At 42.8% G+C, this 25,508-nt stretch overlaps 1 protein-coding gene across 1 annotated transcript; it reads left to right on the top strand.

The window, feature by feature from the left end:
* The first annotated feature begins 351 nt into the window (after nucleotides 1–351).
* Nucleotides 352–25,360, top strand: LOC126209957 (proline-rich protein HaeIII subfamily 1-like). The gene is made up of 3 exons (XM_049939070.1): nucleotides 352–481; nucleotides 1,554–2,071; nucleotides 25,304–25,360. Exons 1-3 carry the CDS (start codon nucleotides 352–354, stop codon nucleotides 25,358–25,360), a joined length of 705 nt encoding a protein of 234 aa, XP_049795027.1.
* Nucleotides 25,361–25,508: the final 148 nt, after the last annotated feature.

Below are 25,508 nucleotides of genomic sequence, written 5' to 3'. Positions count from 1 at the left end.
TTAGAGACTGTGATGAACATTATTGAAGCCCAAGATACTTTTGACTATGCTGAGTGTGAGTTAGATCAGCCATGTATTTCTCAAATTGCCTGTGCTAAGCAAGTTATGTCACGCCCGCGGCCCCACCGGCAGAGTCAGACTGTAAACACTAGCCGGCCGCGTCATGTTAAACACATTCGTCAGCCGCGTGTGCAAAATGATAGAGTTAAGTCTTGTCCTAAGTGTGTTCTTGCTCATCCTCGTGAACGTTGCCCGTTACGAAACGCGGTTTGTCACTTTTGTCAAAGGAAAGGACACATCCAGACTGTTTGTTTGCGTAAACGCAAGAACAATTCTAGTGCTGCCCAGCCCATGGATATTCATGTTCTTCAAAGCCAGCCCGCCCAGAAGGTCGCGTTTAAAGACTCTTCCACGGTTCGTGTGGGTAATAAACTTGTTCGCAATAAGCCACCCACCCAGCCCTCTGCTATGCGACCCAAGCGTAATTCAAACGCTGTAAAAAGTAATATACAGACTGCAAGTGAAGCGGGAGTTGTTGTTCCACCCGCCCAACCCACGAGTTGTCGTAAGCTATTATCCGCAACGTCATCCGTTGTCTGTTTCGCACGGAGTTTTGCTGTTACGCACCGAGAATGACCAGCTTCGTGTAGTGGTTCCCCAAGTGCTCCAATCCAAGGTCCTCGACTTGTTGCACCAAGGTCATTGGGGAGTGGTCCGCACCAAGCAGCTTGCCCGCCGTCATTGTACATGGATCGGTATTGATAAGCAGATTACGCAGATGTCTACAGATTGTTCGACGTGTGCCGAACACCAAGCTGCTCCGCCTCAACGCTATTTTGAGTGGGCACGCCCTGCCGGTCCCTGGCAGCGAGTACATATTGATTTCGCTGGTCCATATTGGCATTCTCGTTGGCTCATCGTGATAGATGCATTTAGTAATTTTCCGTTTGTTGTGCCCATGCAGTCTACAACGCCTGCACAAACTATACAGGCGTTGACTTCAATTTTTTGTATTGAGGGTCTTCCAGAAGTTTTAGTGTCTGACAATGGTCCACAATTTACCTCTGCTGAATTTGAAAGTTTTTGTTCTGCCAATAGCATTCGCCATGTTCTTACTCCGCCGTTCCACCCTCAATCGAATGGTGCAGCGGAACGTTTTGTACGCACATTCAAGGATCATATGGACCGCCTTCGTGCTACGCACTCTCGTCAGCAGGCCCTCATCACGTTCCTGTCGTCGTACCGGACCACGCCCCGCGACGGCCCTTCGCCTGCGGAGCTTCTCCACGGCCGTCGTCATCGCACCCTACTACGGTTGTTGCATCCCCCGGATCGACCCGCCGCTTCTGAGCATCGCACGCGTTTTCAGCGCAACGACGCCGTTTTTTTCAGAGTTTATCACGGTCGCCGTCGTTGGGAACGTGGTACCGTGATAAGTGTCCAGGGTCGCGGTTTTTATACTGTTCAAGGTGCTACTGGGGTGCACAGGAGGCATCAGAACCAGTTGCGCCGCGCTGGCCGCCCGGATTCTGCCGCTCGTTCTTTGTCCACAGATTTGGTCCGCGGCGGGTTCCAGCCGCGCTTTCCGACTTCGCTGCCGCCCCCAGGGCAGCAGCAGCAGCCGTCGCCGCTACCACGCCGACAGCCCGTCCCGTTGATGCCTCCCGCGCAGCTTCATCCGGGAGCGCCCCAGGTGGTCGCTCCGGCGCCTGCGGTCCCTCTTCAGTCGCCACCGCCTTCGGAGCTGATGGACGTCGACCCCTCAGCCGGGCCGCCTTCCCAAGCGGTGGCTGTGCAGCCTGTCCTGCAGCCGCTTTCCTTGGGCACCCCCAAGGAGTCTGACACCGCAGCGCCTTGTCCGGCGCCCACTCAGCAGCCGTCGACGCAGCGTCAGGAGACGCTGCCTCTCTTCGTGGGTCCCGACGCCCCGTCGCGTCCAGTACCAGAAGCTGGGCCCGTGGTCACAGGCGTGCACCCTGACCTCGGTTTTCAGTCGGTGTTTCCCGAGGCCCCGCGCAGCCAATGCTGGGGTGCGGACCGGGGACTGCCACCGACAACAGTCTCCGCCCCGGTCTCTTCTGCTACGCCTGCGGCCAGACCCCTCCCCCGCCGTCGACGCTCGCCACGTCATTATTCAACGACGGTGCGGCGATTTGGGGGGGAGGAGTGTTATATCCTAGCCAGTAATGCCAATCGAACCCGCTGCCAAAAAGGTTGGCAGCATCAAAGTCCGGACGCCGTCCGCATAAGCAGCGCCAGCGATACAGGAAATCGCCGCAAGTCTGCGCGCGCCACCGCTGGCTTCTGGCTTCTTAAGCGCTGGAGTCGCGAGCGCTAGGACAGTTCTGTATTCGCCGCTCAGTTGTATACTCGCCACCGAATTGTGTACTTGCTAGTCCGTTGTGTGTTCATCGCAGCAGAGTTGCTGTTTGTCGTCAGCCGACGCCGACCTAGCCGCACCGACTCGAACTAGACAGATTTCTGTAGACCATGTTCACCACTGTGTTCTGTATCGTCGTTAATAAAGATAAGTACCGACTTTCATTTAATCCGAGTGTTTGGGTTTTCATCTTTCTGTTCACTGTTCCAGCGGACCGGTCGGCCCGCTATTAAAAGTGTGGCGGTGACTTCATAGGCCGTTTCTACAGCGAAGTGTTGTCGCTACGAAGGCCGTCACAAAATATATTACATCTTACGTCAGTATTCCACAACGTTCACCATCTGGATCTCATACTGCCGGCTGGAATGGCCGTGAGGTTCTAGGCGCTACAGTCTGGAACCGCGCGACCGCTACTGTCGCAGGTTCGAATCCTGCCTCGGGCATGGATGTGTGTGATGTCCTTAGGTTAGTTAGGTTTAATTAGTTCTAAGTTCTAGGGGACTGATGACCTCAGTAGTTAAGTCCCATAGTGCTCAGAGCCATTTGAACAATTTTTTTGATCTCATTCTCCCTTTATGTCCTTTCACGTTGTGCTGTTGTCCTCATCTCTTCATTCGTATTTCGGCTCTCCGTCCGTCCACTACTCCATCATTTCCTGGTCTTCCTTCGCCATTCGCATCAATCTCGATTGCAGCATACACAGGCCTCTCTGTAACATACATCTAAGATATCTCCACATTACTTAATTCTACTCACCTTTATTTACCACTGTTTCATCACGTCGGATCTCTCTTTATTAATCACACTGCTTCACTTCGCTTCTCTCCTTAAATACCACCTTTATCCACTACTATTTATCACATCGCTTCTCTCTCTATCATTATCCACTCATTAATCATCACGTCGTATCTGCTTGATCCTTATTCATATGACAAAAAATACGTACATACACCACTCTGTCGACTCCTGTTCATGACTCATTCGAACAGTCTATTCCGTCATACTTCCTGACATCCCGCCTGAAAATTCTTATGTTCGATTTGACCCTGCACAGCGTTACACACCACAAATAAATACACTGATTATCTACCACAGCTTACCTACTTTCGATCTATCCTTAACTTTTCCATAATGTGGTGTTAGAAATGTGATGAAGCCCACGCGATTGTTTTCCTTTGATCGTCTCAATCAGTACAGCATGTACATGGACAAACCCCCTCACTCTGAGTGGTCCACTATACACAGTAAAGAATTTGCTAGTTAGTAATCTGTGCTTCTTTGATAATCGGTGAGTTTTAATTAGAACCTTGTCTCCTACTGCTAATTCGATCTTACGGATCTTTCCTTTCTGCTTCTCCTGCCTATCCTTAGCTGCCTTCGTAGTACGCTCTATCGCAATCTTGACAATTTCCGTGTGCCTCTGCTTTCCTGATCGCGGAAAATCTACCAGCTCCCTGACTCGATCTGGTGGTGGTTTATTCTTTAATACCGTATTTGGTGATAAACCAGTTGCTCCATGTAGCAGCTCATTGAGGATGTCCTGAAAATCTTTGAGAAAAATACTCCAACTTCTATGTTGCCTATGGCAATAGTTCTTACACAACTTTCCCAGTTCTTTTACCACTCTTTCACTGGGGTTACCTGCAGCATGGTATCGGCATATGAACACCGGTTTTATCCTTCTTCTCTTCGGTGTGGTTAGCCATTGTCTGGATCTATATTGTGGTCCATTGTCAGCTATGAACTTATCTACAGTTCCTACTTTTCGCAAACAGTTTTTAACGATCGCCGCTGCTACTGTCCTTCCCGTCGCACGTTTCAATCCGGTAAAAGTCACATACTTTGACACCAATTCCACTGCTACTAAAACATATCTATAACCCTGCACTGACTTAGGTAGCGGGCCAAACAAATCTGATGCTCCGAATTCCCTCAATCTACCTGGCACTATCGGAAAAAGCGGTGCTTTGCATGAGATAGTTAACGATTTTGCCTTCTGGCTCAATTTGCAACTACCAAGCACGTTCTTGATCCTCCTCTCTATGCTAATGAAATAAACTGATTCCCTTCATTTCTTACAGCATTTCCTTGCCCCGCAATGCCCATAACTTAGGTGCGTATACCAGATCAGCTTGTTGACTATTTCATTTGGTATGCACAACACCCAGTCCTGTGTGTTCCGATTTCTATGGTAGAAAAGAACCCCGTTCTGAATTGTATAGAAGCGCGCTATATTGGCATCTAAGTTCGCTCTAACTCTGTCCTTCACCATTCACCATGACGCGTCTTTATCCTGATCTTTCGCTATATTTGTGAGTACCGCCCCTATGTATTTCTCGAACGGCATGCCCTGCATATACAATATGTCATATCTGTTCTCGTTTACCTCCTCATCAAAGCATTGACCATGACCTACTGGGTTCCTCGAAAACGCATCTGCCACTATATTCTGTGGCCCAGGAATATACATGACCGAAAACTGAAACTCATGTAAATAGAGTGCCCACCTAGCGAGTCGTCTATGGTTAAGTTTGGCCGACATCAGAAACTGTACTGACTTGTGGTCAGTATAGATTTTAGTATGCCTCCCATACAAATAGTATCTAAACTTACTAAAACCCCAATACTATTTCCAAGCTTCAAGCTCAGTTACTGTGTAATTTCTCTCAGCTTTGCTAAGCACTCGGCTCGCAAATGCAATAGGTTGTTGTATTACTTCTCCTCCTTGCTCTTGCTCTTGGAACAATGTTACCCCAAGTCCACTACGGGAACTGTCTGTGGCCATACAAAACTCTTTCCCTACGTCTGGATGCCCGAGAAGAGGTGCCGATAGCAGTGCCTTCTTTAACGCCTCATACTCTTCCTGCGCGACAGGGTCCCAATTCCATACCGTTTTCTTTCCAGTCAGCTGACATAGTCTGGGTGTCACTGCACCCCCAATCTCAATAAAACTCCTGTAAAAATTGATTAATCCTAAATAACCCCGTATCTGACGTTTTGTTCTTGGCACCAGAAAATCTATGATTGCTTCGAGTTTGTCTGGATTTGGTCTTATTCCTTCTGGCGTCGCAATGTGACCTAGAAACTCGATTTCTTTTTGTCCAAATTCTGACTTTCCACAGATTCACGGTTACCCCATGTCTCTCCAATGCACCGAGCAATATGCTTAACGTTCTATTGTGGTTTCCCAGTTTCTTTCTGCTCTCAGGACGTCATCCACGTTCTGTGTTACCTTATCTTTTATTTCATTAGGAATGATAGTATTTAGCGCTCTGATAAATGCCGCGGATGATACATTTAACCCGAATGGTAGCTTCCGGAACTGATACGATTTCCCATAGCACAAGAGAGCTGTGTATTTTCTACACCCCCTATCTAACTCCACCTGCCAGAAACTCATTCTCAAATCAACTGAGCTGAGATCTCTGGTCCCGTGGAACTTTTGTAGCTATTCGTCAAGTGTGAGTGGCCGATCTGTCTCTGGCTCTATTATCTTATTAATCCTTCTTGCGTCCAAAACTAATCTAATTGACCCATCCTTTTTTTCAACACAAACTAAAGGGCTGTTGTACGGACTGGATGCTGGTTCGATAATCCCTTGTTGTAGCATGCTTTCGATCTCAGCTTCTACTCTTTCTTTGTACATAACAGGTATCAGGTACACTTGGGCCCTAAACTGTTTATGAGACTTTACCTTGAATCTATACACAAAATTTCTTATTGTACCCGCATCATGTTTAAGGGGCTCCGGAACGCCCTATACTTGCAATGTTAAAATAACGTTTATAAATTACATCTTTCCTCACAAAGTATTTGAGGTAGGAAGTTGAACTTTTTACAGATTATTTATTGGAATATGGGCTACAACTTAACACAGGGATTTTACAAAATTTTAGTTCAGTTATTAAAGATGATTATTTTTCAATTGTAATGAAAATTCACAACACTTTTTTGCAATTTTTTATTTATATATTCAAAAATATACAGTTTTTTGGAAAAAGGCTGTGTTAAATTATGCAGAAGGTACTGTGTAACATTTACTGAAAGTTTGAAACAAATATGTTTGGAAGATCCTTAGAAAACATGTAATTAGTATGAGAAAATAAAAGTTTTGGGAATCGAGCGACAAAGATTCGATTAACTTTTTGGTGCATTCCAGGTCCATAGGATGGATTATCTTCATCCTCTGCAAACTCCTCCTCCAGCTTCCTCTTGTTCCTCCTCCTGTTTACTCTTGCTTGTATTTCTAGACTCTTTACAGCCCTGTCTGCAGCCCGAAGGCGTTCCTTGTCTAAAGCAAGCATCGCTCGTACCATGTTAGAACCTATCTTCATTCCCATATTTCTAAATACCTTGCACCTTACAATGTTGCCATCATTGAAAGTCGCAACAGCATCGTACACACCAAAGTGAAGTGTTTCTATTCCAACAAATACAGTCTTGGGGATTCTCGACCATATAACACTATTTACACTTTCATTGGGGTTTTGAGTTTTTCCGTGAATACACTTTTTCAACAGTTCAGGTGCTGCTAAGTCTCTGAAAATAGGTTTTATCACCTCCATTATTGCATGAGGCAGACTAGGCTTATGAGTGTACACTTCACCAGTTAGCAATCCTTTGTCATATTTACACCAACACTTACACCAACACTTACACACTTCTTTGGGACACAAGCTACGTTGGGGATTTTCATCGTCTTTATTGTTTACAGTAATAACACATACCTTTGGCTTTCCAACATTTCTCCTTTTCTTAAAAGCCTTCAGAGGATTTCTAATAACTTTACTTTTACTCATTATTATACTTCAACAAAACAGAGACTCAAGAAACAGAATTAATTACGAATATTTTCGAGATAACGACAGAGTAAATAAACATGAAACAATCGACAATCACACCAGCGATATATATTGAACCATCACAGGTTAGCCACAACACATACTATCTCACATCACTAAAATGTACCTGATGAACACGGACGTTAATAATAACACCATTTGACAGCAGTTTAACAGCGCCACAGTGGGTCACGCCCATGTAGAACACATTTCAAAAAAAATTTAAAAATAGTTGTAGTCTTCGGAATTGAATAAATTATATATCTATTAAAACGTAATAGTCTGCAGATTCAGAAAACGCAAAAAAGTAAAAATTGAACTTTTCATGATTTTGAGCCTTTCCGGAGCCCCTTAACTACCTTCCTGTTCTCGTATAAAATTTTCTGCAATTCACCGTAGACCGTGGTCCCTCGTAAATGCCAGATTTTCTCCCTGATCTCCTCCTCCAAACATTTCTGAATTTCCTTCTTCTCTTGTTCGAACCCCTTATTCTGTGCCTGTCCACCGGACTTTACCACGAGACATAATGCTAAGTGTGCGTTATCATTAGCACACAAGCAATCGTCGATCTTAATGTAATTTCCTCCGAATCTCGTTTCAACTCCATCGAACCATTTCTCGTGTTAACTACTGCTTTATATTGGTTCAAAAAATTTACGCCTACTATCGCTTCAACGGTTAGCGACAATACAATCATGAACACTGTACTAAACCTCTTCGCCTGGCACACAAAGTCTACCTGCGCTTGTTACTTAACCTCAGTTCCCTTTCCGGTAACTGCTCCTCTCACTGTTGTCCTTTGCAATGGCAACGTTGGCCATGGTTTTGTAAGACTACAACACTTAAACACATCTTCCCTCAAAACACTCATTACACTGCCTGTGTCGATGACACACGGTACTATTACATTATTTATTTCTACGCTAATTGTTGGGTGGTCTTCACTCCCCACATCTCCTACCTCCTCTAACAGATTATCTCTTAGTTGTCCGTAATCGATATAACTAATATTATTTACATCATTAATAGTCCTGGCGCCGGCCGCGGTGGTCTCGCGGTTCTAGGCGCTCAGTCCGGAACCGCGTGACTGCTACGGTCGCAGGTTCGAATCCTGCCTCGGGCATGGATGTGTGTGATGTCCTTAGGTTAGTTAGGTTTAAGTAGTTCTAAGTTCTAGGGGACTGATGACCACAGATGTTAAGTCCCATAGTGCTCAGAGCCAGAGCCAATAGTCCTGGCTTGTACCCGTCTATCATGTAGTCACCTTCCTGTCCCTCCGTCATTGTGACAGTGATTGTCCTGTAGTGAACCCAATGACTGCCTATCCTCTCTTGGCCCATCATTTTCGTTTTCCCTTCTTCTTCCATCTCTGTCCCATCTTCTATTTTGCCGGTTTGACGGTCGATTCCCCATAAATTCTGCCCCCTATTACCTCGCCATCTTCCATTTCCGTCATTCCTCTGATTCCATGCTCTCCTGTCATTCTGTTAGGTTCTGCCGTTCCTATCCTCGACTCTGTCTGACCTATGAGTCGTGTCTCCGTTCACGATGTTACTCTCATTACCCAGTTCCTGTAACAAGTGCTGAAATGACGCAGAATCGTCTAAGCCTCTGCCTGCTATCGCTATATCTCTGCCCAATTTAACTGGAACTTCGTTATACAGATCCTAATGAGCTCCCCAGGGTCGTATGGCACATCCAAATATCTATTTCGTCTCAGCATTTCCTGATAGCACGCCACTGGATCTCTTCTACCACCTTCTTTACAATTTGGCATCATCAATGTGCTTTGCTTAACCTGGTCCTGTTAAATTTTCGACCAGAATTCATTTAAAAATTTGTCACAAAATTTCTTGTTGTTACTACAGTCTTTAATAACATCCTGCATTTTCGCTCTAGCCTCGTCCCTCAAATGGTTACACACAAACATTATTTTGAGGAGCGGTCCCCACGATGAAGGTAATGAATCTTGAAATTGAGACAGCCACAGGCAAGGATGTTGGTAGTTATCAGGATCCGGAAAACAAGTGTACGTTTGTACCGACACGAAGTGCCTCCTACATTCTTCTTCCGCATTTATGTTTTCCGACCTTGGACTATACCCAGTTGGGTTTGCCACCTGTTTTATCCGACACAACCGTTCTTCTAACTCTCTGAGTTCGTCTTCCTGTTTCTGCCTATTTTCTTTCTTTGAATTTATGTCACTCTCCCTCTGCAGTATACCTGCTGGTATGTCACCTTCGCTTCTGCACGCTAATTGCAACTGTGTTAGTTCTTCCCTATCCAGAATGAGATTTTCACTCTGCAGCAGAGTGTGCGCTGATATGAAACTTCCTGGCAGATTAAAACTGTGTGCCCGACCGAGACTCGAACTCGGGACGTTTGCCTTTCGCGGGCAAGCGCTCTACCATCTGAGCTACCGAAGCACGACTCACGCCCGGTACTCACAGCTTTACTTCTGCCAGTATCTCGTCTCTTACCTTCCAAACTTTACAGGAGCTCTCCTGCGAACCTTGCAGAACTAGCACTCCTGAAAGAAAGGATATAGCGGAGACATGGCTTAGCCACAGACTGGGGGATGTTTCCAGAATGAGATTTTCACTCTGCAGCGGAGTGTGCGCTGATATGGTAGAGCGCTTGCCCGCGAAAAAAAAAAAAAAAAGATGGTAGAGCACTTGCTCGCAAAAAAAAAAAAAAAAGTGGTAGAGCACTTGCCCGCGAAAAAAAAAAGTTGGTAGAGCGCTTGCCCGCGAAAGGCAAAGGTCCTGAGTTCGAGTCTCGGTCGGGCTCACAGTTTTAATCTGCCAGGAAGTTTCATATCAGCGCACACTCCGCTGCAGAGTGAAAATCTCATTCTGGAAACATCCCCCAGGCTGTGGCTAAGCCATGTCTCCGCTATATCCTTTCTTTCAGTAGTACTAGTTCTGCAAGGTTCGCAGGAGAGCTCCTGTAAAGTTTGGAAGGTAAGAGACGAGATACTGGCAGAAGTAAAGCTGTGAGTACCGGGCGTGAGTCGTGCTTCGGTAGCTCAGTTGGTAGAGCGCTTGCCCGCGAAAGGCGAAGTTCCCGAGTTCGAGTCTCGGTCGGGCACACAGTTTTAATCTGCCAGGAAGTTTCAGTTCTTCCCTATGTTTCCTATTTATTTCTAATTGCGCCTCTTTAAACTGTAATAGTGATTGTATCTCCTCCTGGTCTGCATGAACCTCTCGCTGCGTACTGTCAGAGCCCGTCTCGCCTCTTATACTGATCTTTTCTACATCTGCACTAATCTTATTTATTCTGACCACTACCTCCGCAACTTCATCCCTGTGTCTATTTAGCGCCACTTCCTGCCGGGTGACTTGAGCTTCCACACTGTCTAATGCCCCTTGTTTATCTGCAATTAAGTCCTCCACTACTTCTTTGATTCGCTCACCTGCAACACGTCCCTACGTTCTGTAATATCACTCTCTATTGCAATTATTCGTACCTCCAAATTATTGGCTTTTTCTTTAACGGCGTCACATACTTGCTTCAACGCACTCAGATTTTTCTGCCCCTCATCTAACCTACTATTAACTGCGGACAGACGCTCAGACGCTGAGTGTAGCTTCCTCATTGCCTCTTCTTTTCCATTGCCTCCAATCTTTCCTTACTATCTTTAGCCATCGCTTCCAATCTTTCCTTATTATCTTTATCCATCGCTTCCAATCTTTCCTTATTCGCTTCCAATCTTTCCTTATTCTCCCTATCTCTCTCCTTATTATCTCTATCCATCCTCTGTAAAAACTGCAATAGCACATTGACATTTGCTGCTTTCGGCGTGCTCACCTCGTTCGCCTGAGAAACCTTAGCTTCGCTAAAGGTAGCTACACTTTCACCGCATACCTGACCTAGTCTCGGCTCGCCCGCGTCGTCACGAAAAGCCCCCGATTGTGGGCAAAGCCCGCCGCCTAACGGATCAACTAGCCGCGATCCGCTGACCAATTCAGCCCCTTCTGAATGTTTGCCATGCTCGCTCATTAACCCAGGGTCGACACCTACTTCTTGCTCCACTATGCGGCCTGCTACGTTCACACCATAATCACTCTTCTCCATGGTGACTACACTTTTCGACTGCGACCTAGGTACTAAGGACATTACACACACAAAAATTATACATTGATCCTCCAGCCTTGGACAACGAAGCAATCAATTACATAAAAAAGATCCTCAAAACTCCAGAAAGAAATTGCAAACAAAAAATTTTTCTTAGCGCTATCACAGATTTCGTAAAAATCTTGACAAATCCAATAAAAAAAAATCTTAACACCAAACCCTAACAGCACAATCCTGGCAGGGTCGAAATTATGAGAGGCACCCACATGCCTTGCTCATATTGTGGCATCAAGGAGTCAGGCCTGCAAGATGAGTGGTCTACCAAACGAGTCGATTTATTACTATTTCTCGAGTAACAGCAATGACTGATTATGAGCTCTAGTACTCACAATTAAGCTGCAAATTATTCTCCTGTTTCAATATTACGCAACGGAAACAGATAACGCACATCTGACTATTAGGAATTTACACAACTCTGATTGTTCACTACGCTCAGGCAATACCACATTTTCTTTCTTACCCAACGGCTTTGATCAACACGTGGCATCGCACTGAATATGAATGGCGCACACATTATAAATTCTGGATATCATGACTACACTCTACTCGAAGAAGAAGGCCACCAATCTTCTTCTTTCAACTATCTTTTTTATTCCGATAAATTCTATTATGATTCAAAGATAACCTAAACACACCATTACATTTTATACAACAATTATACATGACAAACTCCGTCCAGTGAGCATGGCTTTACATTGGTGATTCTCTGTCTTATGGTCTCGTAACTATCTGACGCTACAGTGCACTTCCTGGACAGGATGGTGGATCTTTTGCTATATCTCACAATTCGACTCTCACACCCATCATCACGAAAATTTACTCCATACCGAGCGGTACAAAAAGGAAAATGCATAACCCACTGCCCCTGAACCTATCTTGCTACTCTCCCATGGAAACGACACATACTTAAATTACATGAAATACATCACACTGGCAACATAGAATACATCACAAAGAATAGTCACAACGTTAGAATCACTTCACATTCAGCTTTCCCACATCAACTAGTATTCATCCCAGTTTCACACGACACTGCCCCACTTCGTAACTTTTCTTTCCTACTACGAACTCTGGAGGCTATATTTACGTCTTCCCGTGTAATGCAAATCAAGTGGCGTTGCTGGATGGACGGCTGACTCACCTTGCTTCTCTCTCCGAGTATTAGAGTTTGAATCTAGCGTCACACGGACACATAACACGCAAAGTAATATTAAGATCACACAGTACTCACCACGTGGAAGTGCTCGTCTCTAATTTCAAGTCCTGCACACGCCATTTCTTAAATATTTCCAACTTATAGTACCCACGCCCGTAATTCAGCTTAACTTTAGCACTCGGAAGTATTTCAACTTAGTACTAGCACTCGCAAGTATTTCAGCTTATTGCTACACGTCGTTTCATTGTGACCGTTGGTCACTTCCGAAGATTACTACGATCCCCTTAATATTACCTGCCTGTCATTTAATTCTCCCCCCAAAAGTTCCTGAAATAGAGAAATAATTATTCCAAACTACTCTTAAGTATTTCACATGCATATCATGCTCTCCTGTCTTTTGTCTTTACGGAGCACACCTATGACAGGTCTTACCAACACAAGGTCCAGCGCCAGAGTGCTGAAACATGGCCGTTTTGCAGGTCATCTCGCACCTCCGCCGAGGTGGGGGAGCACCATACTACCTATTTGGTCAGCCACATTTCAGGTGCTCAAAGTTCAGGTAAAATTCATCTCTTTGGTTCCACCAAGGGTGACTAAGGGACCATCTCAAGGATGATCATGTTGTTGTTGTGGTCTACAGTCCTGAGACTGGTTTGATGCAGCTCTCCATGCTACTCTATCCTGTGCAAGCTTCTTCACCTCCCAGTACCTACTGCAACCTACATCCTTCTGAATCTGCTTAGTGTACTCATCTCTTGGTCTCCCTCTACGATTTTTACCCTCCACACTGCCCTCCAATGCTAAATTTGTGATCCCTTGATGCCTCAAAACATGTCCTACCAACCGATCCCTTCTTCTAGTCAAGTTGTGCCACAAACTCCTCTTCTCCCCAATCCTATTCAATACCTCCTCATTAGTTACGTGATCTACCCACCTTATCTTCAGCATTCTTCTGTAGTACCACATTTCGAAAGCTTCTATTCTCTTCTTGTCCAAACTGGTTATCGTCCATGTTTCACTTCCATACATGGCTACACTCCATACAAATACTTTCAGAAACGACTTCCTGACACTTAAATCTATACTCGATGTTAACAAATTTCTCTTCTTCATAAACGCTTTCCTTGCCATTGCCAGTCTACATTTTATATCCTCTCTACTTCGACCATCATCAGTTATTTTACTCCCTAAATAGCAAAACTCCTTTACTACTTTAAGTGTCTCATTTCCTAATCTAATCCCCTCAGCATCACCCAATTTAATTTTACATTCCATTATCCTCGTTTTGCTTTTGTTGATGTTCATCTTATATCCTCCTTTCAAGACACTGTCCATTCCGTTCAACTGCTCCTCCAAGTCCTTTGCTGTCTCTGACAGAATTACAATGTCATCGGCGAACCTCAAAGTTTTTACTTCTTCTCCATGAATTTTAATACCTACTCCGAATTTTTCTTTTGTTTCCTTTACTGCTTGCTCAATATACAGATTGAATAACATCGGGGAGAGGCTACAACCCTGTCTCACTCCTTTCCCAACCACTGCTTCCCTTTCATGCCCCTCGACTCTTATAACTGCCATCTGGTTTCTGTACAAATTGTAAATAGCCTTTCGCTCCCTGTATTTTACCCCTGCCACCTTCAGAATTTGAAAGAGAGTATTCCAGTTAACGTTGTCAAAAGCTTTCTCTAAGTCTACAAATGCTAGAAACGTAGGTTTGCCTTTTCTTAATCTTTCTTCTAAGATAAGTCGTAAGGTTAGTATTGCCTCACGTGTTCCAACATTTCTACGGAATCCAAACTGATCTTCCCCGAGGTCCGCTTCTACCAGTTTTTCCATTCGTCTGTAAAGAATTCGCGTTAGTATTTTGCAGCTGTGACTTATTAAACTGATAGTTCGGTAATTTTCACATCTGTTAACACCTGCTTTCTTTGGTATTGGAATTATTATATTCTTCTTGAAGTCTGTGGGTATTTCGCCTGTCTCATACATCTTGCTCACCAGATGGTAGAGTTTTGTCATGACTGGCTCTCCCAAGGCCATCAGTAGTTCTAATGGAATGTTGTCTACTCCCGGGGCCTTGTTTCGACTCAGGTCTTTCAGTGCTCTGTCAAACTCTTCACGCAATATCTTATCTCCCATTTCATCTTCATCTACATCCTCTTCCATTTCCATAATACTGTTCTCAAGTACATCGCCCTTGTATAAACCCTCTATATACTCCTTCCACCTTTCTGCCTTCCCTTCCTTGCTTAGAACTGGGTTGCCATCTGAGCTCTTGATATTCATACAAGTGGTTCTCTTCTCTCTGGGATAGTGGTGAGGCAGATGTCAGTATGTACTACGGCTACTGAAAAGGATGATCATATATTGCACAATTACTATGTGCGGTTAGCAGACGACCATACATTCACTCATTTCAAAGATCTCACAAAATGAGATGTAGGCATTTATTTTGTGGGAGTGCACACGTGATCAGTTAAGTAAATAAATTGTCCTTCTTTCCTACACTGGTATCCGGCTTCGGTGTATTAAGTGAAATTGAGTTATTATTACAAAAAATATGTTGTTCTGACAAGAATAAGGAAGAATGTTGTACCATTTTCAATGTCGGGCGGTACTGTACCCTTTCAAGTTTTCAGAATGTAATATGTTTTACGCTTTATGTACACTATTCGCAGACCATATGATGGTAACTTTGTTTACCGAAACCGGTCATCGTAAATAAAGATTTTACAAATGTGGTTCTGCCTGAGAAGTTGTCTTTCTTTACGCTGAATATTTACGAATCAGCATAAACAAGTTTAAACATAGGATATTCTGGTTTGTCAACGTGCTGCGCCATTTCGTTCTAACATACTGGGATACTGTGGTGAGGCAGATGTCAGTATGTGGTGAGGCTACTGAAAAGGAAGTTGTGGAAAAAAAGTCCATGCTTATACAGGCTGCGTGGCATTATTATACTAAGCGTATTGTGGGGAAGTAGTACTCTTTATATCATGGAAGATACAGACATTCAAATTTGCTGCTAGTCCGGTTATATAGTATTGAGCAATTATTCTGTTAATTATCTTGTAACGGCAGTTTCCAGTGAAATCATTCTCGCAGCTACGTTTGTGAATCTTGCCTTATTTATAAAAGCCAATATGTTGATTGAACTTCTTATTGAGGACTATTAAATTGATTCTTTTGTTGTTATGGTCGTCCCTACGTTGCACTAATCCACATGTATACGGGATGTTAAACTCACAACATCAAGTAGAAATTGTGTTACTAAAGAGTTACCTTGCCCTGTTATTCAACCCGTGCATGTTGTGGTCTTGTGTTTTAACTGATTAACATCTGGTGACGTTTCTGTCTGTTATATGTGAACAGGGAATGAACTGTTCATTTGCAACCTTCTTGGTAAATCATTACCGCCACTTGAACGACGTGCTAGGTGGGTCGTGACATCTATGGACTGTATGAACAAGAAATTCATCTTCTGGATCCCATCCTCTGAAATGAAACAGTCTGCCGATCTCTGTCACCTCCGTGGGCGTATGATTTACTTTTCACAAATCAGTAACAAGCAGACTGTGTCAGCTGTTCTCATGTCCTCGAATACTGGATTAATGGAAGAAAGGGAAAAGCGACAGCTTACTTTAACCAAAGGAAGAAAACATTTTCTTACATATATCACAATTCCATTTTTTGTGTCAGTGAAATAAGGCTATTTATTAATTTATGTAACTGATGTAATGTAGTATGCATTATGTGGATTCTAAGACAAAAGAAGTTAAAGCGACATTATTTGCGAAAAACTGTGAATATGATGGAATGGACTTGCTTTAAATAGCGACTTGTTGAATGGCGTTGTCAAGTTAATCATGAGAAACCCTACCACCGACTTTTAATGGGGCTGTATTATAAAATATTTACCTGTATACCCATGTTTTCCCAATCTCAAACATGTAGTAAATACACAGAAGTTCATCAGCTGTATTTAGTTCTTTGTTTGTTTTAAAAAGGACAAATGCTGTTCTCTCAGCGCCGTCTCTTACTCTCTTGTTTCCTAGTTTTCCTCCTGAACGGATGGACTAAAGTAGGTATCGTGCAATAATACACTGACTGAGTTAAATTATGTTATTATGAATATTTATTTTAATCACTTCTTATTATATAATTCATTTCTTGTTGTCGTCTGATTTTATTCAATGCCTTTTGGCAAAGGTTCGTTCGTCGGTCGTGTTACTACGATCATGCAATGCATCTGCCACCATTTTCACTTATTGCGCGTCCCAAAAGCAAACCTATTTTCTTTCGGTAGCCAAACTACGAAGTCCGGTGTCATTTTCTGAACGTAATTTTATCTTAAGGTCACTTGTGACGCAAAAACTTTTAGTTAACTTTCCACTGTCATGCATCATCGTGTTAGGTTGGTTGGTTAGTTTCGGGGAGGGGACCAAACCGCAAGATCATCGGTCCCATCGGATGACTGAAGGATCGGGAAGGGAATCGGCAGTGTCTTCTCAGAGAAACCGTCCCGGAATTTGTCTGAAGAAAGAATCTTATGGCGCTGGATTACAAGTTCAGTGTGATACACTTCGCTAGCCTCTTAGTTTGAAATGGAATTCGGCAAACGATACTTGCGTTCCAACGGGCTCGAGATTTCCTGATATGCTTGAACGTTCTATACGGTATAGAACTTTTTCGATCAGTTACGTGACATTTGAGGCGCACGGCACAAGTACAATGGATACGCAAGAAACTACGAAGTAGCATCGAAGCTATGGCTCAGTTTCGTGAAGAAAGTGAAGGTAACAGCATTAAAATTGACCACTGTACAAACTCCAATTGTGTTAGAACAAATTTACGAGTTCTCATACAATATGTAAGGCTATACAGGGTGGTCCATTGATCGTGACTGGGCCAAATATCTCACAAATAAGCGTCAAACGAAAAGAACCACAAAGAACGAAACTTTGAAACGTCACCTTTGAACAATTATACTTGACTGTCCTTAAACTGATACACAATATTTTTTTTAGCGCAACGCAATCTGACTTTCAAAAATCCCTACAAAAAAATGGCCCTGACTAACATTAACCTATGCGTTTCACAAATCGCTTACCTCACAAAAATCTTGGTTACTCGAACTACTGCAATACAGCGAGCGCCACTACTGCCAGCTAAATAAAAGATTCAAACTATGGAAGGCACTAGCTACTGATACGCATAGCTAGCAAATGAAAGATTTTGATAGAGAACAAACAGTGTCAGTAGTGGTGGATGTGGGGAGAGAGATGGCGGAGTTTTGAAATTTGTCATGAACTGCTATATATATATATATATATATATATATATATATATATATATATATATATATATATATATATATATGATATTAAGGTAAATACATTGTTTGTTCTCTATTAATATCTTTCATTTGGTAACTATCCCTATCAGTAGTTAGTGCCTTCCATGGTTTGAATCTTTTATTTAGCTGGCAGTAGTGGCGCTCGCTGTATTGCAGTAGTTCGAGTAATCAAGATTTTTGTGAGGTAAGCGATTTGTGAAACGCATAGGTTAATGTTAGTCAGGGCCATTTTTTTTGTAGGGATTTTTGAAAGTCAGATTGCGTTGCGCTAAAAAAATATTGTGTATCAGTTTAAGGACAGTCAAGTATAATTGTTCAAAGGTGACGTTTCATATGAAAATTTCACAGGTCGAAAATTTACGTTACAAATGTGTAGAAACAAAATCCTATGAATATAACAGTGTGCAAAAAATTTTCGCCTGCATTGTGATACATTCACGCATTTACACACATTTCATAACTCTTAAAGTACGATTCTTGGTTTCCAACAACCTTTTTCACAAATCAGAGTCCCTAACTACTACTCATTATTCCTTACCTTATTCGTCGACATTTCTTCAATATTTCATCATAACAGATACGTAGCATAATCAAATAACTCATATAGCATCAGCTTACTGATCATAAACATACCGCAACAGCATAATACACATAGTTATCGTAATAATAACATCATAACACCTCAGTCAACTCTCAAAATCGTCATAGCTTCCTCCAATAATTTCAAAACCTAAAAAAATTCACTGCTCATGTTAAAAGTGTCATCTGCCTCAAACGCACTTCAAAAATCATGATCTCATACCAAATACATCATTCAAAGCTCACATAGTATCACAATGGTTCCGAAAAAATATGAACAGTTTACAAAGTACAGACAAAATACAGTTTCATAAGTGTGAAGTTATCCAACTGTGTAATTGCGTAAACATCTGTCACTGATGTAATAAAAAATGTTTGTTTCTCTGTTAAATAATCAGATAGCTGTGTAATTTATGTGTTAGAGAAATATGGTACCGATGTGTAAAGTTGTATAAGCAAATACCATATTAGCTAGGGCTCCTTGTGCTTGCCAAACACATGGTACACAAAGTAAGCGTATACCCCCCTGAGGATTAATGTAATTATACCCTCACGTGTTACAGATTACAGCAATGGAATGAAATGTATCACGGAAAACCTTCTTTGCAATTCAAAAATCTTGAAAAATAAATGGCTTAAGTACAAAATTAGTCTCTCAAATGCGTGTCCTGTAGCGCTAAATGTGCGTCTTGCTGTAAGATAATTCTGTGGAAGTGTCGTAGTTATCGTCCTCTGTAAGCAAAGTTCTGCTGAAGTCAATGTACTTACCTCATCATAAACGAAAGTGAAATGCTTTGCGTATAGATATCTTAGTTATTACGCTTATTGTTGTGATGAAGAAAGTACTGTACTGTAACGTATTGTTGTGCTACGGAAAAGGCTGTCTCATTGTAGCTATACCACAAAAGTTGCTACTAAAACATGTTTTACTTTCCAGAATAATGCAGAAAAATTGTGCAGATATAAAACAGAAACACTGCAAAAGCTACATTGTAAATTGTCACTCAGTAGCATCGTGATAAAATCGTGTAGCTGTCACATAAACTAACCACTGTGTCATCTGGTATTTCACAGAAAGTACTTTAAATTCAGAATGTATTTTCAAATAAACCAAAATGTTGCATTAAAATCTCATTAGCAGTACTGGTAAATGTTCTAAGTATGTGAGCCTGATAGTCGTTACGTAATCGTGCAACTAACAAGCAAGAATGTACACACACAATAACACCGTGTCGTCTGTTCACAATAACAATGCATTCGTAATTTCTGTTTAAAAATGTTCTCTAGGTTCTAGACTGGATATTTAACTTCAAATATTGTTGCATGTTAACAGTTTCTTAAATCTGACAAAGCATACTAAAAATGTAAAGTGAAAAGTTTTATGGTAAAGACAAAGTTAAAAAGCAGATTATCATTCAATAAACGGTTTTACGTGTGAAGTGTGGTGCAATCCTTTACTCTTCATAATACTCAGAGTTTGAACTTGATGCAATTATCATGCGGTATACGTCGGTAAAGAATACTGGAATTTTTCTCAAGGTTAGCGTCTATGTTATTTTTCTCTGAGCCAGCCGGCGCAAGCGGCTGCCTGCGGTGCGAGTCATTGTCTGTCTCTTTGTTGGCGTGCGTCGTTATTGGGATTAGGAGACCTAACTTCTACAAATTCACCTTGACGAGAGGGCCCTGCCCTGTTTAAATCCCGCCAGTTCTGATGAAATTCAGGTCTGTCGTTATGTCGGTAGTTTACATAGTTTCTTTTCTCTCTGTCATGTGGTGGAGAATTTCTCCTGCAATCGTAACTGTGCGGTGGACCGTTGCGTCTGAAGTTATTTTGTCTCCCTTGATAATAATTGTTTTGGTATCCATATTGTCTGTTTCTATTATTGTCTCTGTCATATTCATTACTACGGAAATGCGAACTTTCTCTGTAACTATTACTATGCCAGTGGTTGTCATACGGGTGGTGTCTGTTTTGGTCACGATTTGTGTTGTGAGAATAGCGTTGCCGTGTCCAGTTATTATTTCTTTCATCGCAGAATTGCGACGGATGTGACCTGTAATTGTTGTATTCCTGTTTTCGCGTTCCGCGATTATCAGTGTCAATTTCTAATTCTTGTAAGAGTCCCTGAAAAGCTTCAATGTCGTCTTTGCAACGTCCTGCCAAAATAATATGTCGTAAATGTTCAAGCAATTTGATTAAGCAAATGCGGATGAGTTCTGAGGGGCTGTATGGGTTTGACAGGTACTGATTCCTGTGCAACATGTCTTCAAAATATTTCACAAGACTGGAAAATTCAGATTGTTCGAAAAGTTTCATCATTATGATGCTATGTTTTACTCGGTCTTGTGTAGCTTGAGACCAATATGCTGAGAGGAAGGCATGGTAAAATTCTCCTTCACTGTGACAATCGTGAATGACCGATCGCATTCTTACAGCTGGTTCATTCTCTAAATAGCCACACATAAATTCTAATCTGTGTTCTAACGACCAGTTGGGAGGAAAACAATGAGAGAATTGATGGAGCCATGCTTGTGGATGAATGTCGTTGCCAGAATTCTTAAATGTTTTGAATTTACGTGTAGTAATGAACAGCTTATAGTCAAAATCATCATGTCGGCGAGTCGCATATCGGTCATTGTTAGGTCGTGTCGGCCATTCCATCTCAAAATTCGGTGCACATTGCCAATTTCTTTCATAACTTCCGAAATGCCCTGTGTTATTATTTTGTGGCTTTTCCGTATTTCTAAGTCCCTCTTCCCGTGTTGGAGTGCGAGTGTCCTCTGAAATACGTAATTCTTGTATTACCTGTGTCAGCTGATCTTGTACTTCCCGGATTTCTCTTTGGTGTTGCGTATTAATTTGATTCTGATTTTGTTTGAATTTCCTAATTTGTTCGCACTCTTCTGTGTCATTCAGATTATCATCTACCTTCGTAGATAAATTATTTAGCTGATCCGAAAGTTCAACTACTTTCTCTGATAGTGTACTTATTTCCTCAGTGTGTTTTTCTGAACCAAGTTTCAGAGTGTCCATTTGTGTTGAAATCGTATCTACTGTGTCCTTTAAGTTTTCTTGAGTTTTTGCAAGTTGCGTAACCGAATCGGTAGATGCAACTGAGTCAATTTTAGCTTGCAGGGTGTCGTGATTTTCATGAACAATAGTTTGCAGTTCTTTTATGGCTGCTTCGTGATTCTGTAATGCATTTTCATGACGCGAAAAAATAGGTTGGAAATGCTCACAAATTTGTGTTTTTACGTCATTACAGACCTTTTGACATTTCGATTCAATGTTATGTAACTCAGTAGTTAAATCTCCACGTGTTTGTTCAAGCGTGGTGTGAAGATTTTGTTCCATTGCGTCTAACTGTTGCTGTGTTTGTCTCTGGTATTGTTCCATTGTGTCTAACTGTTGCTGTGTTTGTCTCTGATTTTGTTCCATTGTGTCTAACTTTTTAAGATTTTGTTCCACTGTGTCTAACTTTTGAAGCTTTTGTCCCATTTCTTGCATTAATTGTAATAACAATGCACTGGTGTCTGAAACATGTTCCTCAGTGCTTTTCGGCAGTGAATTTGCACCGGCAACTTTCACATTTTGACAAGCAGAAAATGTGTCTTGACTTATTTGAGAAAACGGTGAGGACGCAAAACCTGATCTACAGTATATGCAAAATTGTGTCCTGTCATTTCGGATTCCTGAGGCGAGCTGTTGCCGAGCGATCGATCGATAATCCTTCCCTGTTCACCAATTGTTTCACTGCCTACGCCATTGTTTACCGCCCGCTCCATTTCCCTATGCACAATTACCAAGTTACTATGTTGAACATTAGTTAATTCATTACACAGTGGCGCTAACACACTGCTTTCGTCTTCGCTGTCATTTCTCAGTTTACTTTGGAGCCTAGTGTTACGTTTTTCACACGCCATTATTGTCACAATATTTCACACGACAACACAGAAAAACACAATTTGAAGAGCAAAAATAGAGGAACACATTAACATAGCACTGAAAATAATATCTAGTTAATTGCAAGCGCAGCTGCGAAATACTTGCTGCAAATCTACATGCCTGCCACAACTGTTTTACTGTACAACAATGAAAGACTGCAACTACAAAGGAGATTCTCTCTACAATCACGCGCTAGCAATAAACAATAGCTACACTAATTACACAAACTACAAGAAAAAAATCAGAAGATTCCAGTGAGGTATCCTCGGCTAAGGGTCGACATATGAAACGTCGCCTTTTGAAAAATTATACTAGACTGTGCTTAAACTGACACACAATGATTTTTTTTTTTTTTTTAGATCAACGCAATCTGACTTTCAATAATCCCTACAAAAGAATGGGCCCTGACTAACATTAAACTATACCTTTCACAAATCACTTACCTCACAAAAATCTTCGCTACTCAAGCTACTGCAATACAGCGAGCGCCACTACTGCCAGCTAAATAAAAGATTCAAACTAAGGAAGGCACTAACTACTGATAGGGATAGTTACCAAATGAAAGATATTAATAGAGAACAAACAATGTATTTACCTTAATATCATATATATATATATATATATATATATATATATACACTCCTGGAAATGGAAATAAGAACACCGTGAATTCATTGTCCCAGGAAGGGGAAACTTTATTGACACATTCCTGGGGTCAGATACATCACATGATCACACTGACAGAACCACAGGCACATAGACACAGCAACAGAGCATGCACAATGTCGGCACTAGTACGGTGTATATCCACCTTTCGCAGCAATGCAGCCTGCTATTCTCCCATGGAGACGATCGTAGAGATGCTGGATGTAGTCCTGTGGAACGGCTTGCCATGCCATTTCCACCTGGCGCCTCAGTTGGACCAGCGTTCGTGCTGGACGTGCAGACCGCGTGAGACGACGCTTCATCCAGTCCCAAACATGCTCAATGGGGGACAGATCCGGAGATCGTGCTGGCCAGGGTAGTTGACTTACACCTTCTAGAGCACGTTGGGTGGCACGGGATACATGCGGACGTGCATTGTCCTGTTGGAACAGCAAGTTCCCTTGCCGGTCTAGGAATGGTAGAACGATGGGTTCGATGACGGTTTGGATGTACCGTGCACTATTCAGTGTCCCCTCGACGATCACCAGTGGTGTACGGCCAGTGTAGGAGATCGCTCCCCACACCATGATGCCGGGTGTTGGCCCTGTGTGCCTCGGTCGTATGCAGTCCTGATTGTGGCGCTCACCTGCACGGCGCCAAACACGCATACGACCATCATTGGCACCAAGGCAGAAGCGACTCTCATCGCTGAAGACGACACGTCTCCATTCGTCCCTCCATTCACGCCTGTCGCGACATCACTGGAGGCGGGCAGCACGATGTTGGGGCGTGAGCGGAAGACGGCCTAACGGTGTGCGGGTGTGCGGGAGCGTAGCCCAGCTTCCTGGAGACGGTTGCAAATGGTCCTCGCCGATACCCCAGGAGCAACAGTGTCCCTAATTTGCTGGGAAGTGGCGGTGCGGTCCCCTACGGCACTGCGTAGGATTCTACGGTCTTGGCGTGCATCCGTGCGTCGCTGCGGTCCGGTCCCAGGTCGACGGGCACGTGCACCTTCCGCCGACCACTGGCGACAACATCGATGTACTGTGGAGACCCCACGCACCACGTGTTGAGCAATTCGGCGGTACGTCCACCCGGCCTCCCGCATGCCCACTATACGCCCTCGCTCAAAGTCCGTCAACTGCACATACGGTTCACGTCCACGCTGTCGCGGCATGCTACCAGTGTTAAAGACTGCGATGGAGCTCCGTATGCCACGGCAAACTGGCTGACACTGACGGCGGCGGTGCACAAATGCTGCGCAGCTAGCGCCATTCGACGGCCAACACCGCGGTTCCTGGTGTGTCCGCTGTGCCGTGCGTGTGATCATTGCTTGTACAGCCCTCTCGCAGTGTCCGGAGCAAGTATGGTGGGTCTGACACACCGGTGTCAATGTGTTCTTTTTTCCATTTCCAGGAGTATATATATATATATATATATATATATATATATATATATATATATAGCAGTTCATGACAAATTTCAAAACTCTGCCATCTCTCTCCCCACATCCACCAATGCTGGCGGCTCACCTCCAAGTGCGCAACGCTACGCGCTGTTCACAGACAGCTGCCTAACACTACAATGGCGAGTATTACAACAATGCAAAGCAGCCACAGACTGCACACAGCACAGCCAGTGATTTTCATACAGAGGTGGCGTTACCAATAAAAAAAACCTAAACAGCCTATTTACAACTTGTCTAGCTTGAAGGGGGAAATCAGATGGTGCTATGGGTCGGTCTTTGTAGTTTTTTCGTTTGATGCTTATTTCCTGAGATATTTGGCCCGGTCACTATCAATGGACCACCCTGTATAAAAAGATAACAAAGACGAAAACGTTGTCCTCCAAAAACATTGCTTGACTGAATCCAATATAAAATTATTTGATTATGAGAGGCGGTAATGATTTACCAAGTAGGTTGCAAATGAGAAGCTCTGTCCCTGTTCACATATTTGAATAACAGACAGAAACGTCACCAGATGTTATTCAGTTAAAAAAACAAGACGACAACATGCACGGGTTTAAACACAGCGCAAGGTTAGCTGTTTAGTAACACAAATTGAAGAAAGACGTTAACAAAATTTCTACTTTGTGTTGTGACATAAACATCCCGTATAAATGTTGATTAATGCAACGTAGGGGCGACCACAACAACAAAAAAATAAATCTGATAGCATTAAATTACAAGTTCAATGATATGCTCAGTCATTCTAATAATATGAAATTGCACTGAATAAGTATTACACAAACTTCTTAACAGAATCTAAAGCTTAAACTGACAATGGGAGACAAGGTTGACCTAGCCATTGATACCTAGCGAATAAAACTGAGTCAAACTATTGGCTTATATAAATAAGGCAAGATTCACAAACGTAGCTGCGAGAACGATTTCACTACAATCTCCCGTTACAGGAAAATTAACAGAATAATTGCTCAATTCTAATTAACCGGACTATCAGAAAATA

The sequence above is a fragment of the Schistocerca nitens genome, chromosome 10 (genome assembly GCF_023898315.1).
Source record: "Schistocerca nitens isolate TAMUIC-IGC-003100 chromosome 10, iqSchNite1.1, whole genome shotgun sequence".
NCBI lineage: Eukaryota > Metazoa > Arthropoda > Insecta > Orthoptera > Acrididae > Schistocerca > Schistocerca nitens.
This window is presented reverse-complemented; position numbering and strand designations above follow the sequence as displayed.

Coding starts and splice junctions, on each gene's coding strand:
- LOC126209957 (XM_049939070.1), top strand. CDS start 352: ATGGATATTCATGTTCTTCAAAGCCAGCCCGCCCAGAAGGTCGCGTTT. Junction 482..1,553: donor CTCTGCTATGCGACCCAAGC/GTAATTCAAACG, acceptor CTTTGTCCACAG/ATTTGGTCCGCGGCGGGTTC. Junction 2,072..25,303: donor CGACAACAGTCTCCGCCCCG/GTCTCTTCTGCT, acceptor ACTTCTTAACAG/AATCTAAAGCTTAAACTGAC.